The sequence below is a fragment of the Boleophthalmus pectinirostris genome, unplaced genomic scaffold (assembly GCF_026225935.1).
Source record: "Boleophthalmus pectinirostris isolate CB_2022bp ecotype Guang Dong unplaced genomic scaffold, ASM2622593v1 HiC_scaffold_10, whole genome shotgun sequence".
Classification (NCBI taxonomy): Eukaryota; Metazoa; Chordata; class Actinopteri; order Gobiiformes; family Gobiidae; genus Boleophthalmus; species Boleophthalmus pectinirostris.
In genome coordinates, this window is record NW_026570971.1 from 33,992,735 (window position 1) to 34,008,990 (window position 16,256).

The 16,256-nt window shown below is 39.0% G+C and overlaps 1 protein-coding gene across 19 annotated transcripts in view; it reads right to left on the bottom strand.

Annotated features, from left to right (window-relative positions):
• Positions 1-16,256, bottom strand: part of mark3a (MAP/microtubule affinity-regulating kinase 3a) — a 76,585-nt gene that overhangs the window by 26,197 nt on the left and 34,132 nt on the right. For all 19 annotated transcript variants that reach the window (XM_020917329.2, XM_055162221.1, XM_020917323.2 and 16 more), the window contains 5 exons: positions 12,813-12,861; positions 10,401-10,466; positions 6,660-6,730; positions 1,554-1,610; positions 848-1,084 (listed from right to left, as the gene is read on the bottom strand). In XM_020917329.2, the coding sequence (XP_020772988.1) occupies positions 848-1,084; positions 1,554-1,610; positions 6,660-6,730; positions 10,401-10,466; positions 12,813-12,861 (480 nt within the window). The remainder of the gene's footprint in view (positions 1-847; positions 1,085-1,553; positions 1,611-6,659; positions 6,731-10,400; positions 10,467-12,812; positions 12,862-16,256) is intronic.

The window sequence follows — 16,256 nt, forward strand, 5'->3', positions numbered from 1 at the left end:
ATTTAATGTAAACATATATTGTATTCGTCTGTTCATGTATAAATATGTGTATTTGAAAACTTTCATGTACTGCACAGATTATTTCTCTTTATCTGTTCAAAATGTTGTTTTAAGATATGTGCAAATAAAATCCATCTATCTAGGTACATTTGCAGCTTTAAGTGTGTGCTGCCTTCAGTGGCCACTACACTTTCAAGTACTATGTGACATCATGCAGAACTGTCTTCGCTGCAAGGATGGAGTTTGAAGTATGGACACCAGTTAGACCAATCACACTGTTCCTTATAACTCCAGACCCCGCCCCTCCTCCCTCATCACCTTCCCCTTTAGCTCATCAGTACTGCTGCAGCTCTGTTTGAAATGTGGTTGTGGGCAGAGTTTAGTTGTTTGATTCCACTTTAACAGGTGCACTGTTTACCTTTTATAGTGGAGTCTATCTCCATGGAGACCAAACAAGACCAAGTTACAGGTCAGATGTGTGGAGAGGCGACACTGCTCACAGTCTAAATGTCTGTTTTTCTAGGTATTTCTGAGCTATAAAAACCACTTGTAATGGAATAAATGTAAGGTAGAGCTGTTTAAAGTCAAACTGTGGAACTTTCCAGGCACAGCAATGACAAACCCATGGAAAGAAGCAGGTGACGGACCCCCAACCAAAAAAAATTGACCTTTAAGCTTTTGGCCAATGTGAAAAATCTGGTCCATAATATTTCTGATTTAGCCCTCTTCTTCTTCACTGGTACAGTATTTTTTCAGTCTAGGGTTGAATAATTTTAGAAAAATATTTGATTGTGATTTTAGCTTCAGCTTTAGCCCCTCCCCTCCCTGTGGTGCAGTGTGTTTGTACCTTGAGGTTCTGTCCGTCGAAAGGCAGTGACCCGCTGACGAGCGTGTAGAGGATCACCCCCAGACTCCACACGTCCACCTCGGGCCCGTCGTACTTCTTTCCCTGGAACAGTTCGGGAGCGGCGTACGGAGGGGAGCCACAGAACGTGTCCAGTTTGTTCCCCATCGTGAACTCGTTGCTGAAGCCAAAGTCTGCGATCTTTATGTTCATGTCGGCGTCCAGGAGGAGGTTCTCCGCCTGCGGGACGGGAGGGGAACAACCAAGCAAAGATGTGTTGGAATTATACTACAAAATAACCCCAACTCTGTGTCATGATAGCAAATTTAGACACTTAGACTTTATTGATCCACAAGGGTAACTGTTTGGACACAGTAGCTCACATATCAATATATTATAATAAGAACGAGTAAAAATATAAATATAAAATTCAAAATAAATAGCAAAAATAGCAAGAGACTGGTGTCAAATAAGGCAGAACTATACAAATGTAAATGTAATTTAACAACAAAACAGAAACATAGTAATACAAATATATTTCAGTTATATAAAAGAGGTTGTAAGGATTAATTCATTGTATTTTCATTATTTTTTGGGAGTCAAATGGTGCAGTGGTAAAACAGTGCCATAATAAGGTCACATTTTAAACCTGTGCTTGTGTCTATGCACCGCTCAGTGTTTTCCAAGTATTGTGTTTCATGTGTCTCACCTTGAGGTCTCTGTGAACAATGTGCTTCTGGTGGCAGTACTGCACCGCTGATACAATCTATAAAAGAGAGAAAGAGAGGAAGGGAGGGGGAGCGCGAGGAAGAGGAGCGAGGGAGGGAGGGAGGGAGGGAGGAGAGAGGTAAGACAGAAGATAGTGTGAGAAAGGGAGAGGGAGAGGCAGACACAGAACGAGGAAAGAGATGAACGGCAAGCAGCGATATAAGAAGAACAGAGAGGAGGGGGAGAGGAGAGAAGTAAGACAGAGGATAGTGTGAGAAAAGGGAGGAGGGGAGAGGCAGACAAAAGGAGGAAAGGGATGGAGGGGAAGGAGCGATATGAAGAACAGAGAGGGAGAGGAGAGAGGTAAGACAGAAGATAGTGAGACAGAGGGAGAGGCAGATAGAGAAAGAGGAAAGAGATGTAAGAAAAATAAAAAGTGAGAGAAAGGGAGATAGGGGGAGAGAGAGAGAGGAAGAAGCAGACAGAGAAAAGGGACAGATGGAGGGGAAGAAGAGATAAGAAAAACAGAGAGAAAGGGAGAGAGGGAGAGGTGACAGTGAGACAGACAGCGAGTGGGACGGAGGGGTGGGTGGAGTACAGAGAGACAAACAGACAGAAAGAGCGAGAAAGGTAGAGGAATGGAAGAGGAGAGAAGGGAGAGAGAGTGAGAGTGAGGTGGAGGGGTGAGTAGAGTAGAGAGGGAGGGAGGGGTTAGACAGACAGAGTGAGAAAAGTGAGAGGAGGGTGGGGGAGAGACGGAGAGGGAGGGAGAGAAAGTGTTTATATTATTTCCTTGAGTTCACAGATGGAGGCAGAGGATGTGGTGAAGAAGAAGGCGAGTTGTGGTCGGCTCTGAAGTTTGACAAAAGGCACAAACGAAACAACAGAAACTCAACTCCCACAGAATTTACACAAACGCAGCTACAATGCAATCGAATACAACTCAAGAGACAACACAACCAGGTCTGCTTTTCAACTATTACATATCAAGTTTAGGCCGGAGGAAAACATTATTAAGATAAAGACTAAAATGTTTCAAATCTTTTTTATAGAGGTATTTTTGTGTGAGTTTATGGGTATTATTATGAACAGTACTTTGCTTCATGTCATTTTACTTTTATTGTATTTTTACTGCTGTTTCATAATTATATGTGGCTTGCACTAAAAACTGTTTAATAAAAGCAAGTTCCAAAAAAAAATATTGTAATAATAAAGAGGGCTGCTAACAACAACCGTAACATAATAAGGTCATTATGGAAAATTGTCGAGTGGGAGTTTGTGGGCGGGGCATTGGACAGAATCTTACAGCTAAGAGATTGCTAAATTACTCATACATGCATGGATCTAAAACCTCTTCAACTGAGGGAACAATGTTAAATAGAAAGATGGTAGAACAAGATTGATTCTGCATAACACGTCCTCTGGAATAACTATTCATTCACAGGTCTATGTCAAGTTAAATGGACAAAACGCACAGGTCATTATGAACAGCTTTGCCACTGAAGATACTAAAATGTTGTTATAATACGTAGGTTTTATACATCGCTTTTCACAGTAGCACAAAGACGCTTCACAATAAAGTAACGCTAAAAAAAGGTTGTGAGGAAAAGGTGTGTCTTGAGCAGTTTTTTGAAGGCGTTTACTGAGTTGGAGTTTCTGATGTGAACGGGGAGACAGTTCCAGAGGGTGTTAACCTTTCATTCAATGTTTTACTGTATTTAGTATGTTTTCAGACTTGTGATGAATTCGTTTTTGTTTTATTTATCGATTCACAAAGTTTAGCTGCACTTCCAAGTCGTGTCACTTAAAACTAGAACTGAAACTGAAACCTGTCTGTCTCTTTTGGGGTTGGGTTGTCAAAGGTATCAAAAAACAGACACTAACTGATAATAAAACCACAGTAGTATCCAAAATAGACACTCATTTAAAAGGTGCAACACGCAATTTTTCTGGTGGAGGATCTGTCAAACGCTTTTCTCAATGGATACGTCATTGCTCTGCTTTGAATGTTCCACAGTGTGACATTAAACAGCTCTACCTTACATTTATTAAACTACAACTGCTTTTATCATTCAAAAACACCATTCTGACTGTGAGCAGGGTCGCCTCTCCACAGATCTGACCTGTAAGTTGATCGGGTTTAATGCCATACTGTGAAACATTCCAGACAAAGCAATAACATCTCCATTAAAAAAAAAAAAAAAAAAAAAAAAAAAAAGCATTTGACCATCCCTCCACCAGAAACGTTGCGCAATGTACCTTTAAGCAAGTATTAATACTGAAAAAATAACCAACTGGATAAAATTTTACCTTTGTTCTACGGTTTCATCTTGAGTTTTATCAGAACCAGTGCAAGATCACATGGTGTAATAAACTGATAGTATTATTTATTGTTGAAAATTACAATATTGTCTTAAAAAGAGCTTTTAAAATCCTCAAAATCTGTATTGAGTCTATTCTTTAGTATTGAAATTGAGTTTGAACTTTTAGTATCATGACAACACGAGTTTCTACTGGTGACATAAAACTTCTTTCTGCTCCAAACTCCTCCAGGTTTACATAACATCTTGTTTTTCCAGTTTGTGTTTGACCAGAGCCTCTGCAGCCTCAGGGTCGGTTTTCTTTGGTTTAAACACTTGAACACGTCACGCAGCTTCACAGTACAATGGATTGTGCTCACATGACATCAGCACACGGTGGAGTCCTCCTTATAGTTAAACTGAGCTGGAGACAGGTCAGAGTTCTCAGGTGGAGTTCACTGTGGAACTGTCGGATGCAGATTTGTTGACCTGGTTTACAGTTTATATCTCTGTAATTACTGGACCTATCCACATGAAACAAAAAGTTCAATGTCTTCTATGTCGGTATAAATAAACAAAAGTTAAATCATTTTTTTCACAACAGCTTCAGAAAGTGGTGCTGTTATTTAATTCCAAAGACGTGAGTGTTGTCAGCAGAAAGGACTTTAACCCATGACATTAAAAGGACAAGTTTATGGGGCTGATCCCAAACAAATAATGAGAAGTTTCAACATTTGTGAATCATAAGTTCGGAAATTTATTTTAAAAGTTGTATTTTCCACTTGATTTTTCTGGGTAACAGTATTCAACTCACATCACATTTCTTTCTTTAAAGGTGTATTGTGTAACTTTCCTGGTGAAGGGTCCATCAAATGCTTTTCTCCATGGAGATGTTTTTGCATTATCTGGAATGTTCCACAGTATGGCATTAAACCTTTCTATCCTCATGGGGACCAAATCAGACCACGTTACGGGTCAGATCTGCCTGTTTTTCTAGGTATTTCCGAGCTATAAAACCACACACAACTGGATAAATGTAAGGTACAACTGTTTAAAGTCACACTGTGGAACATTCCAAGCAGAGCAATGACGTATCCATAGAAACAAGCACGTAATGGCCCAAAAAGTTTCATAGTGCACCTTTAATCAAATCAAAGAAATTAAGCTATTTAAAAAAAGCTTTGAACTCAGCCAGAAATACCTAACAGAAGTTAAAAATGCAAGAACTAAATATATCTCTACTACAACTTCTCACATCAAGATTCAAATAACAAACATTTTTAAAAGACTAATTATTCTGTTTTTGCAGCTTAGACAGTAAAAGTGTAACAAAATGAAGAAGTGAAAAGAGGAAGGAGCGAGTGAAGGGTTAATGTTTCACGACGTTTAAGAATCTAAAGTCAATATTTACTTGTGTGACTTCTACTGCTCAGCTCAGACTAAAGAGGAACCACCAGCTCCAGCACCGTCCAATACTACAATAATAGGATTTAAATAACTGTAATAACTCACCGTATTCATTTTAGCAGTGAAAATATTTTGTCATGGTTTTGGCAGTTATTTTTGCTGACACAAAGCTAAATAAAAAGTATTTGTGATGACAAACTATGACCAATGTAGAGTCTCAAACCACCAGACCACAAACCAACTCACCGTCCAACAACACGTCTGGACATGTCCCATTACAAAACTCATTTATGATTCACTAAAACAATTAGGATTTAGATGTTACAGCCAACTAAAAATAGACAAAAAATCTACAATTACAATGCAGTTACATTGTGGATTGTCCATAGTCAAAGGTGCACTGTGTAACTTTTCTGGTAGGGGGTCCGCCACCTGCTTGTCTCCATGTTGTTTTTTCCTGAAATAATCTACAATATGGCATTTAATGTGACTATCTCCATGGCAATAAGCAGACCACATCACTAGTCCAAGTTATAGGTCAGATCTGTGGAGAAGTGGACCCTTTCACAGAAATAATGCATGTTTTACAGGAGTTTTGAGAAATAAAAACATTTGTAATTGAATAAATACAAGTTATTTGTTTAATGCCATACTGTGGAACATCACAGGCAAAGCAATAACATCACCACAAGCACAAGGCAGCCCCTTCCATCAGAAAATACAGTGCAGCTCTTAGGGTCAAAGTGCTGCGTGCAGGTCTAGGTGACCAGTCACCCCTATTTACCCAGGACAGTCCCAGGTTTGAGTGTGTGTGCTCTGTCCCAGCAGATGTATACAAAACCACTGATTTGTCTCAGTTTGATACAAAATGTGTCCCAGGTGTCCCTATTTCTGACCAATTTGATACTCGCCAACAGCAAAGAAGGGACTATATTGTCATTTATTTAGCTAAAATACAGAAAAACATGCTTAATCTGTGCACCAACACAAGTCCCTCCCTTATACTGACCCACAGGTGAGTGAGACAGGAACATGTTACACTCTTTTCATTTTTTTCTTTATACCAATCTCCCACACTTGACATGCCCCAATTTTGAATTTTGATTCAAAAACTGAATTTCTTCTGCTAACTGGGAAGATCAGTTTAGGTAGGGTTATGGTAAGGTTAGATTTATTCCCTGTAGGGAAACTGGGAGTGCGTTGTTAGCATGCTAGTCATTGTAAGCAGTGGAATGACGACTCTGCTCTGTCCTGTGAGTGTTGTGAAAGTGCATATAAACTCATCACGGTGAGTAGTGTGAGTAGGAAGAAAGTGAAGAATAGCTGCGAACTGTTTAAGATGAACTAGTTCTGTTTTCATGTTTTTAAGACAGCAAAATTCTATAGCGTGGGAGCTGTACCTGTCTAAATTTGGCCCTGGCCTCCTTCTCCTTCATTCTGCCGTGAGCCACCAGGTAGTCGAACACCTCTCCTGAAAAACAGACACAGAGAAAAGGGGAGAGAGAGAGAGGAGAGCCAAGTTAGACACTGTTATTATTATCATCACAGAATAGCTGCTATAGTGTATGGACTGGCTCACGCAGACATTTAAAAAGGTGCACTGTGTAACTTTTCCGTTGGGGGTCCGTCACCTTCATGTTTCTATGGATACGTCATTGCTCTGCTTTGAATGTTCCACAGTGTGACATTAAACAGCTCTACCTTACATTTATTAAACTACAACTGCTTTTATCATTCAAAAACACCATTCTGACTGTGAGCAGGGTCGCCTCTCCACAGATCTGACCTGTAAGTTGATCGGGTTTAATGCCATACTGTGAAACATTCCAGACAAAGCAATAACATCTAGATAAAAAAAAAAAAAAAAGCATTTGACCGTCCCTCCACCAGAAACGTTGCGCAATGTACCTTTAAGCAAGTATTAATACTGAAAAAATAACCAACTGGTTAAAATTTTACCTTTGTTCTACAGTTTCATCTTGAGTTTTATCAGAACCAGGGCAAGATCACATGGTGTAATAAACTGATAGTATTATAAGTATTATTATAGTATTATTAATTACAGGTGGGTTTAGAGCTCAAAAATACCTAGAAAAAACAGACTTCTGATGCGTCTCCACAGATCTGACCACTAACTTGGTCTGGTTTGGTCTTCATGATGATAGAAAGTTTAAATGCCATACTGTAAAACATTCCAGACAAATCAATAACATATCCATGGAGAAAAGCGTATGACGGACCCTCTTGGCAAGAAAGTTACACAATGAACCTTTAAGACCAAGGAACCAAGGAAGGAATACTTACCAGACCTTTTCTGTTGGTTCTTATTTGGAACCAAATTTCGATGCTCAGTCCTACATAATACTATAAAAATACAGCTTTTGGAGCCTTGATAAATTGCAATTGAAAGCTTTGATTGAATAGTTGCTTTCCTGTCAACCATCATATCATCTCTGCACTGTTTTCCTTACGACCTCTTGTACGTAGCCGAGATATATTTTTATTTCTACTCATGTACATTTATATAATTACACCGTATTTCTCGTGTTGTTCTGATACTTTTTTTTTTGGATCAGTTGCGAAATCAATACTTGGCCTTAGTGTACTTGCCAATACCGATACAGTCCGATACCACATAGTGTGACGAAGTAGACTAAGGCTACTCAATTTTGTTACAGTACAAGAGCAAGAAATAAACCTACTAAAAGTCTATCTCTAAAGAAAATCTAGAAGAATACATGAGATTTATAGAACTAAGTGTTAAGAATCAAATATATCATTTTCTTGTCATTTTGACGGGCTGCACTCTAAAGGCTAAATGCAGGTATCAAAGAGGTAACACAAATATCTTTTCTGTCTTTTTTTTTTTTTAGTTTTTAGTGTCTGCAGAGCCTCCATCTACAGGTCCTCATTGCAAAAAATCGGATCTGTTATTTGGAGTACCCACCAATACCGATACCTGAAAAATGTGCAGAATCTGAGCTTTTGTTGTTGCCAGTATCGTGTCAGAAAACCCTACTTATCTGACACCAGTCTCTTGCACTTATTGTGAATTTATTATTACCATTTGTATTCTTTCTCTTTGTTATTCTATTATATTGTGATGTGTGAGCTACTGTGTCCAAATTATTTCCCTTGTGGATCAATAAAGCTCGTCTAAGTTAAGTCTAAGTTCTTGCTAAACATTTGCACAGTTGTAATTAGAATTGATGCTACGCCTGAATATATAAATAGAAGGTAAACATATTTTTTTAAGTGTTTACTGTATTATGAAATAGTATTGCAGCTTGACCGATCAAATACAAACTCCCACACTACAATAATAAAAAAACATGCTATTCATATCATCATCTTGCTATTGTCCAAACACCCCCATCCAAAACGTGACAGCAACGTCCACGCATAAGCAGCATTTAAAGAGGAAGAACACTCCACACAGCCCTGACCCGAAGAGGCGTTTGAGTGCTTTTTACAACACCGGAAAAAGCAGCGTTCAATCGATACGCTCTGAGTCATGATTTCAAAAATAGAACGGACAAATGCTGGATGTTATGGTGAGAAAAACAAGAGATTATTCTGTGTTTAAAGGGTCCAAATTATCACAAGGACAAGTTTTTTGAGTTTTGAGAGAAGGACAGAACTCATCCTAAATGTGCAGGGTTTGTGCATTAAACATGTGTGGATGAAACAAAACACAACTCCATGTGTGTTTTTGAGGACGCAACAGCATTACAACATGGCTTAATGGTTACAAGAGTCCATTTTGTGTAATATAGGACCTTTAAAAGTAGCAAAAACAAGTTGAAGTTTGCAAAATTTAAATGGAGAGAGGAGGGGGGAATTAAAAATCATTGGGAGCAGACTGAAAATGTTTTGCTTTGGGGTATAAAGCTGCTCTGGCTCCAATTGGGTCAGAACTGGCTCTGGGTGAATCAACTGCAATGAACTGTAAACTTGTTGTGAATTTTTTAACTATAAAACTAGAAGTGGACAATATGGCAACTCCATGAGCGAGAGCAATTATGGACTAAAGCTGTGGAATTGATCAAATCTGAATCGAGATTTAAGTTCAGTCTTTTCTATTAGTCAGGTGTCTATTGGTGTGTTTTTATTGCAGAGATCTTCAGCAAGTATAGACATATTGTACAAGCTGCTCTTGAGGTCAAACTATATCCTTTGTGCACTGGCTGGAGCTAGTTAGATGGTCTTTTATCATCTTAGAATCAGAAGTGTCCTTTTAGCAAGTTAATTATTGTGAAAGTGCTGATGAACTCTATTGGTCAGTGATCTGAGGGAGATCTTCAGCTAATCCTCATCAGGAAAAATATGTGTTGTTTGGAGCAGACTCAAGACTCTGAAGGAAGAATTGTGGTTATTTGTCCTTGAGCAAGACACTTAACCCACCTCACCCTCGGTGTCTGCGTACACTGGTGTATGAATGTGTGTGAAAGGGGTTAATTCCTTAATATAAAACGCTCCGAGTGCCTATAAAAATGTGACCATTAACCATTTATTTTTATGTTACATTGATGTCTAGTGTTACTGTTCAGGAAATTTAAATTGAATACCATAATTTTTTGCTTTTGAACGTAAAAAAATGCATATATACATCAATCAACGAGGAACAAAATAGATTGATTTGATGCACTTTTTGTTTATACCACTAGGCCCAGTCATTAAAGCCACAGTGTGTAACTTTTAGCCAATAAATAATCAATACCAAAGTGTGTTTTTTCATTTAGATTGTTTTTATTCCACTGAAAAATTTATAAAAACGTGCCCTTACTGTGAGGTTGCGGCCATGCTTTATCTATATTGTATTTAGTTCATTCAGTTTTTTCAGATTTTTATTATTAAAAACATATCTTGAAATATGCATTCTTACTTTGAGCTGGTTTAATGCCGTACTCGGAACAACCCACGCAACGCTAATACATTTCTACGCAGACATGCACTAGAAAAGCTCCATGGAGCAGCTTTAAATATGATGAAATAGTATGGCGACGCTAAAAACCCATTTTGTTCGAAATTTCAGAATAAAAGCACCTTCATTGTCACAGCCTTAAAGTTTGAACTGACCTTTCACTTTTAAAATCCTGAAAAGATCTTAATATTTTTAGATTTTCATTTGCGTTTCTCACCTCCGCTGGCGTACTCCATGACCAGGTAAAGCGTCCTCTCCGTCTCGATCACTTCAAAGAGTTTCACTGGGAAAAGAACAAATAGACCAAGAAACCAATTATGATTCAATTAACACTTCAAACAGTCGAGAGAGACGAGCGCCGCCGGTGTCATGAATACATCTGCAGACGCTCTGGACAGGCATCAGGTGTTATGAAAAATACATGAGCCCAGATTGAACCGTCTGATTGGTGTGCGCTTACACAAATATGCCGGATTTATTTTACATCCTACAGTTTGTCCAGTGTTAAGAAAGTTAAAAGTGTAAAATAAAACATGATTGACAAAAGTGAAAGCAATTTCAAGTCTCTGTATCCAATTTTTCCCGTGTATTTGAGTAAAATGTATCTTGCCCCAGTACAGATATGTTGTATAGGTGAGTTTCAGCTGACGTCATTGTTATTAAAAGCCCGCGTTGCATGCTGGGAAATATTTTGGTCGGAGGCAAGAAACAGGATAGCGGTCAAACACAGTGCGTAACCTCGCGTATTTATCCCCGATAATGGTAAATTCCTGCTGCATTATCGGATGCACAAACAGAAGCACCGAAGGAGAAAAATGTCTTTTTCATATTCTGAGTGAAAAGAACCGCTAACGGTGAATTAAACGGCTTTCAAACATTCGCAGAGCAAACGTAGAAGATCCTAACAAACTGTGGACTCCAACAAGTTCAACAACACATGAAGACTCTTGGAGGTTTTCATCTTTTCTGCTGTGAATGGCCCAGGAGTTTCCACCAAGTCATTGTGGATATCACCAAAGTGAATATTTGTCCAGGTAGTTGGCGATTCCGACCAGAAATTTGGTTTGGTCCAGGCTCTGTCAGGGTTGAAAAGGGAGATTTGGCTCCATCGATGCTTATGACCAATTTCTGGTCAAATGGTCTTGGGTCCTCTGCCGTTAGAGTGGATAAATAACCAGGATCAATACCCTTTACGTGTTTTCTCGCTCCGTCCGTCATGTTGAATTAGTGTTTCTTGCCGCTGACCAAAATAATTCCCAGCATGCAACGCACGCTTTTGTCAACAATGAAACTTACCTATAAGCAGCTCTTGTCTACTGGCTGCATCTATGGCTACAACTAGCATGCTAATAGCACACTTCCTGATTCTAAGACAATAAAACATTTAAAAATATTAGATACAGCCAGTACACCGCAGACTCCCCCCCCCCCCCCCCCACGTTTTGGTTGTGGGTCCGTCACCTGCTTGTTTCTATGGTTATGTCATTGCTCAGCCTGGAATGTTCCACAGTGTGACATTAAACAGCTCTACTTTACATTTATTCAATTTGAATTGGTTTTATAGTTCAAAAATACTCGAAAAACAGACATTCAGACTGTGAGCGGGGTCGCCTCTCTATAGATCTGACCTGTAACTTCGTCCGGTTTGGTCTCCACGATGATAGAAAGGTTTAATGCCATACTGTGAAACATTCCAGGCAGCGCAATGACATCTCCATAGAAACAAGCAGGTGACGGACCCCCCCAACCCAAAAGTAAAAAAATAAGTCTGCTTTCTATGGGCTGTTGCTAATTAGAAAAAAATCAGGAAGTGTGATGTTAGCTTGCTAGTTGTGGTTAGTGTGACCCTCTGATAGTTGTGAAAAGTTCTTATAAACTCATTGTGGTGAAAAAATAGGACATTCAGAATGCATAAGGTAAGTGAGGAGTAACTCTAAAACTGTTTATAATAATCTAGTTCTTTTGTTTATAATAATCTAGTTTTTTTTTTAAGTTTTCAAGACAGTAAAAATGTAAAATAAACGATATGGAGACTTTAAAGGTGTAACTTTTCTGGTGGAGGCTCCGTCAAACGCTTTTCTCCATTGAAACGTTCTTGCTTTGTCTGGAACGTTTCACAGTAGGACATTAAGCTTTTCTATCTCCATGGAAACCAAACGACACCAAGTTACAGGTCAGATGTGTGGAGAGGCGACCCCGCTCACAGTCAGAATGCCTGTTTTTCTCGGTATTTTTGGTAGTAGCTATGTAGAGCTGTTTAATGTCATACTGTGGAACATTCCAGGCAGAAAAATAACATCCATAGTATCCAGAAAATGACAGACCTCTAACCAAAATGTTACACAATGCATCTTTAACATTTAGTTACGCTAGAAGCAAAAAAAAAAAAATTGGCAAGGGTTGAGATCGAAATGTGAAGTGGTACAGCTGAATTAGAAGTGGACGATGTTGACAAAATGTAGTTAATTTGAGATTTAGATATCTGAGATCCATAACATGTTACAGAAGTATTCCAAAAAATACTGCAAATAAACAAAGAGGTATTTTGTCAAACTAGCACTATTATTTATTATTTATTATTTATTATCATAGTTTAAAGTGGTGTTATCAAGTTTAAACCAGTTCTTACCGATATTGGGATGATTAAGGATCTTCATTATTCTAACTTCTCTGAAAAGCTGAAAGAAACAAAACACAAAAACACAAAAACATGTTATAATGATGTACTTTTTACTCAATAAATGAATAGTCAAAATAACATTACAAAGCTTTTCAACATAATAACAACTCCCACACACAAATAAGCTCCATTTAAGAGCCTGATCTGAAACGACGTCTTCCACTCACACTCCAGCAGTTACAATGGACAGATTTGGATCGTTTGAAGAGTTATGTAACACTGAGGAGTGACAAATGCACCAGTTAAAGCACCAACAGTCGGATTCACTTGATTGAAAAAGATTTAAAAACTGTGGAGTCTCATTCACCACTGTAATGACCACGGACATTAGGGAGAATGAGACAAGCAAAGACGAGAGACGAGAGAGGGGGAGGAATGGAGACAGGGAGGATGAAGAGACAGAGAGAGGGAGTGGATAGAGGGTTCCCTTTTTAATGACATTTACATCATTATTTCACTAATAAAACATTAAAGATTCTACACACAGATTAATCAACTCAACCCGGAACAAAAGTAGGATTAAATAAGGACTAAATCAGGACTAGAACAAGACAAGAAGCGGACTATCAGAGGACTTGAACCAGGACTTGAACCAGGACTTGAACCAGGACTTGAACCAAGACTTGAACCAAGACTTGAACCAAGACTTGAACCAAGACTTGAACCAAGACTTGAACCAAGACTTGAACCAAGACTTGAACCAAGACTAGAAACAAGACTAGAAACAAGACTAGAAACAAGACTAGAAACAAGACTCTAGTCTGGTTTCTAGTCAGGACTAGGAACAGGAGTAAAACCAGGACTAAACCAGAACTACACCAGGACTAAACCAGTACTACACCAGGACTAGAACCAGGACTACATCAGGACTAAACCAGTACTACACCAGGACTAAACCAGTACTACACCAGGACTAAACCAGTACTACACCAGGACTAGAACCAGGACTACATCAGGACTAAACCAGAACTACACCAGGACTAAACCAGAACTACACCAGGACTAAACCAGTACTACACCAGGACTAAACCAGAACTACACCAGGACTAAACCAGTACTACACCAGGACTAAACCAGTACTACACCAGGACTAGAACCAGGACTACACCAGGACTAAAACCAGAACTAGAACCAGGACCAGGACCAGAACTACACCAGGACAAAACCAGAACTAGAACCAGGACCAGAACTAGGACTAACCCAGAACTAAACCAGGACTAAACCAGTACTACAAACACGACTACAACCAGGACTACACCAGGACTAAACCAGAACTACATTAAGACTTGAAGCAGGACTAAACCAGAACTACACCAGAACTACACAATTTATTTATTTATAAGGGAAGCCCCTTGAGATGTAGGATCTCATTTGGGAGGGGGTCCTAAATACATTAAAGAAAACAGCATTTACAAGGACTAAAGCAAAACTCCACCAGGACTAGAAGCAGGACTAAAGCAGAACTGCACCAGAACTAAACCAAAACTACACCAGGAGCAGAACCAGGACTAAAACCAGGACTAGAACCAGACCTACACCAGGACTAGAAGCAGGACTAAACCAGGACTAGACCAGAATTACACCAAGACTGGAACCAGGACTACAATAGAACTACCAGGACTAAACCAGGAGTAAAACAGGAGCTTGTATTTGAAACATCTACAAACCTGTTCTGAAGTCATTTATATTTCAGTAATAAATCAAATCTACTGTTAATTTCACTTGTATACTTTTGTGATATTGTTCACTCTTTATCATACACACCAACAATAAGAACTTGTCAATGGGCTTCAATCACGTGACCTTTTCCTGTTCTGGGCGCCATTTTAAGAGCTTTTTCCCAATCAAACTCGGTATTGTTTTGAAGTGTTCATTTAAATTACAAGGCCAGCCTTTTCAGACAGACACTCGGAAATCCATCTGTTTGTTGTAATTTGACCTGATTGTGGACTTCCTCTCCCTGTCTCTCTCTGGACAGTCTTTTCCTGTTTTAAACTCTTGGGATGTCTCCGGTTCTTTCCTCACGCCACTTCGGAGGAGGTCATGTTTTATTGATCGAGCGTCGTGAACTACACCCTTGTTTCTTCCGCTCTAGAAAAATATAAAACGCATCAATCTTTCATGAAGGCGGAGCTACAGGAAGCGGTTAGGGACAAAAACAGACAAGGATCTTTCTAGTAAATCTACTCAACAAATCATAACCAAAGGAATATGGTTTAATGCTGCTGTCCAAAGAACCAGGACTAGAACCAGGACTAGAACTGAACTGAGCCAGGACTAGAACTAGGACTAGATTAAGGACTTGAAACAAGACTAAACCAAGACTAGAACTAGGCCTAAAAAAAAAAGGACTAAAACCAGTACTAGGAACTAGGCCTATAACCAGGACTAAAACCAGGACTATATAGAAAGACTAGAGCAAGATTAAACTAAGACTAGAACAAGACTAAACCAAGATTAGAACCAAACTAAACCAAGGTTAGAACCAGGACTACAACCACGATTAGAGCAAGACTAAACCAAGACTAGAACAGAACTAAAGCAGGCTTAGAATCAGGACTAGAGCAAGACTAAACCAAGATTAGAACAAGACTAAACCAAGATTAGAACAAGACTAAACCAAAGATAGAACCAGGATTACAATCAGAACTAGAACCAGGACTAGAGTAAAACTAAACCAAGATTAGAACAATACTAAACCAGGACTAGAATGAGACTAAACCAAGACTAGAACGAGACTAAACCAAGACTAGAACGAGACTAAACCAAGACTAGAACGAGACTAAACCAAGACTAGAACGAGACTAAACAAAGACTAGAACAGAACTAAACCAGGACTAGAACAAACCTAAATCAAGGCTAGAACCAGGATTACAACCAGGATTAGAACCAGGACAAAACTAAACCAAGGCTAGAACCAGGACTATAAACAGGGTTAGAACAAGACTAAACCAAGACTAGAACTGAACTAAACCAGGATTAGAACAGAACTAAACCAAGGCTAGAACCAGGAGTAGAAAAAGGACTAGAACTGAACTGAGCCAGGACTAGAACTAGGACTAGATTAAGGACTTGAAACAAGACTAAACCAAGACTAGAACTAGGCCTAAAAAAAAAGGACTAAAACCAGTACTAGAACTAGGTCTAAAACCAGGACTATATAGAAAGACTAGAGCAAGACTAGAACAAGACTAAACCAAGATTAGAACCAAACTAAACCAAGGTTAGAACCAGGACTACAACCACGATTAGAGCAAGACTAAACCAAGACTAGAACAGAACTAAAGCAGGCTTAGAATCAGGACTAGAACAAGACTAAACCAAGATTAGAACAAGACTAAACCAAGATTAGAACAAGACTAAACCAAAGCTAGAACCAGGATTACAATCAGG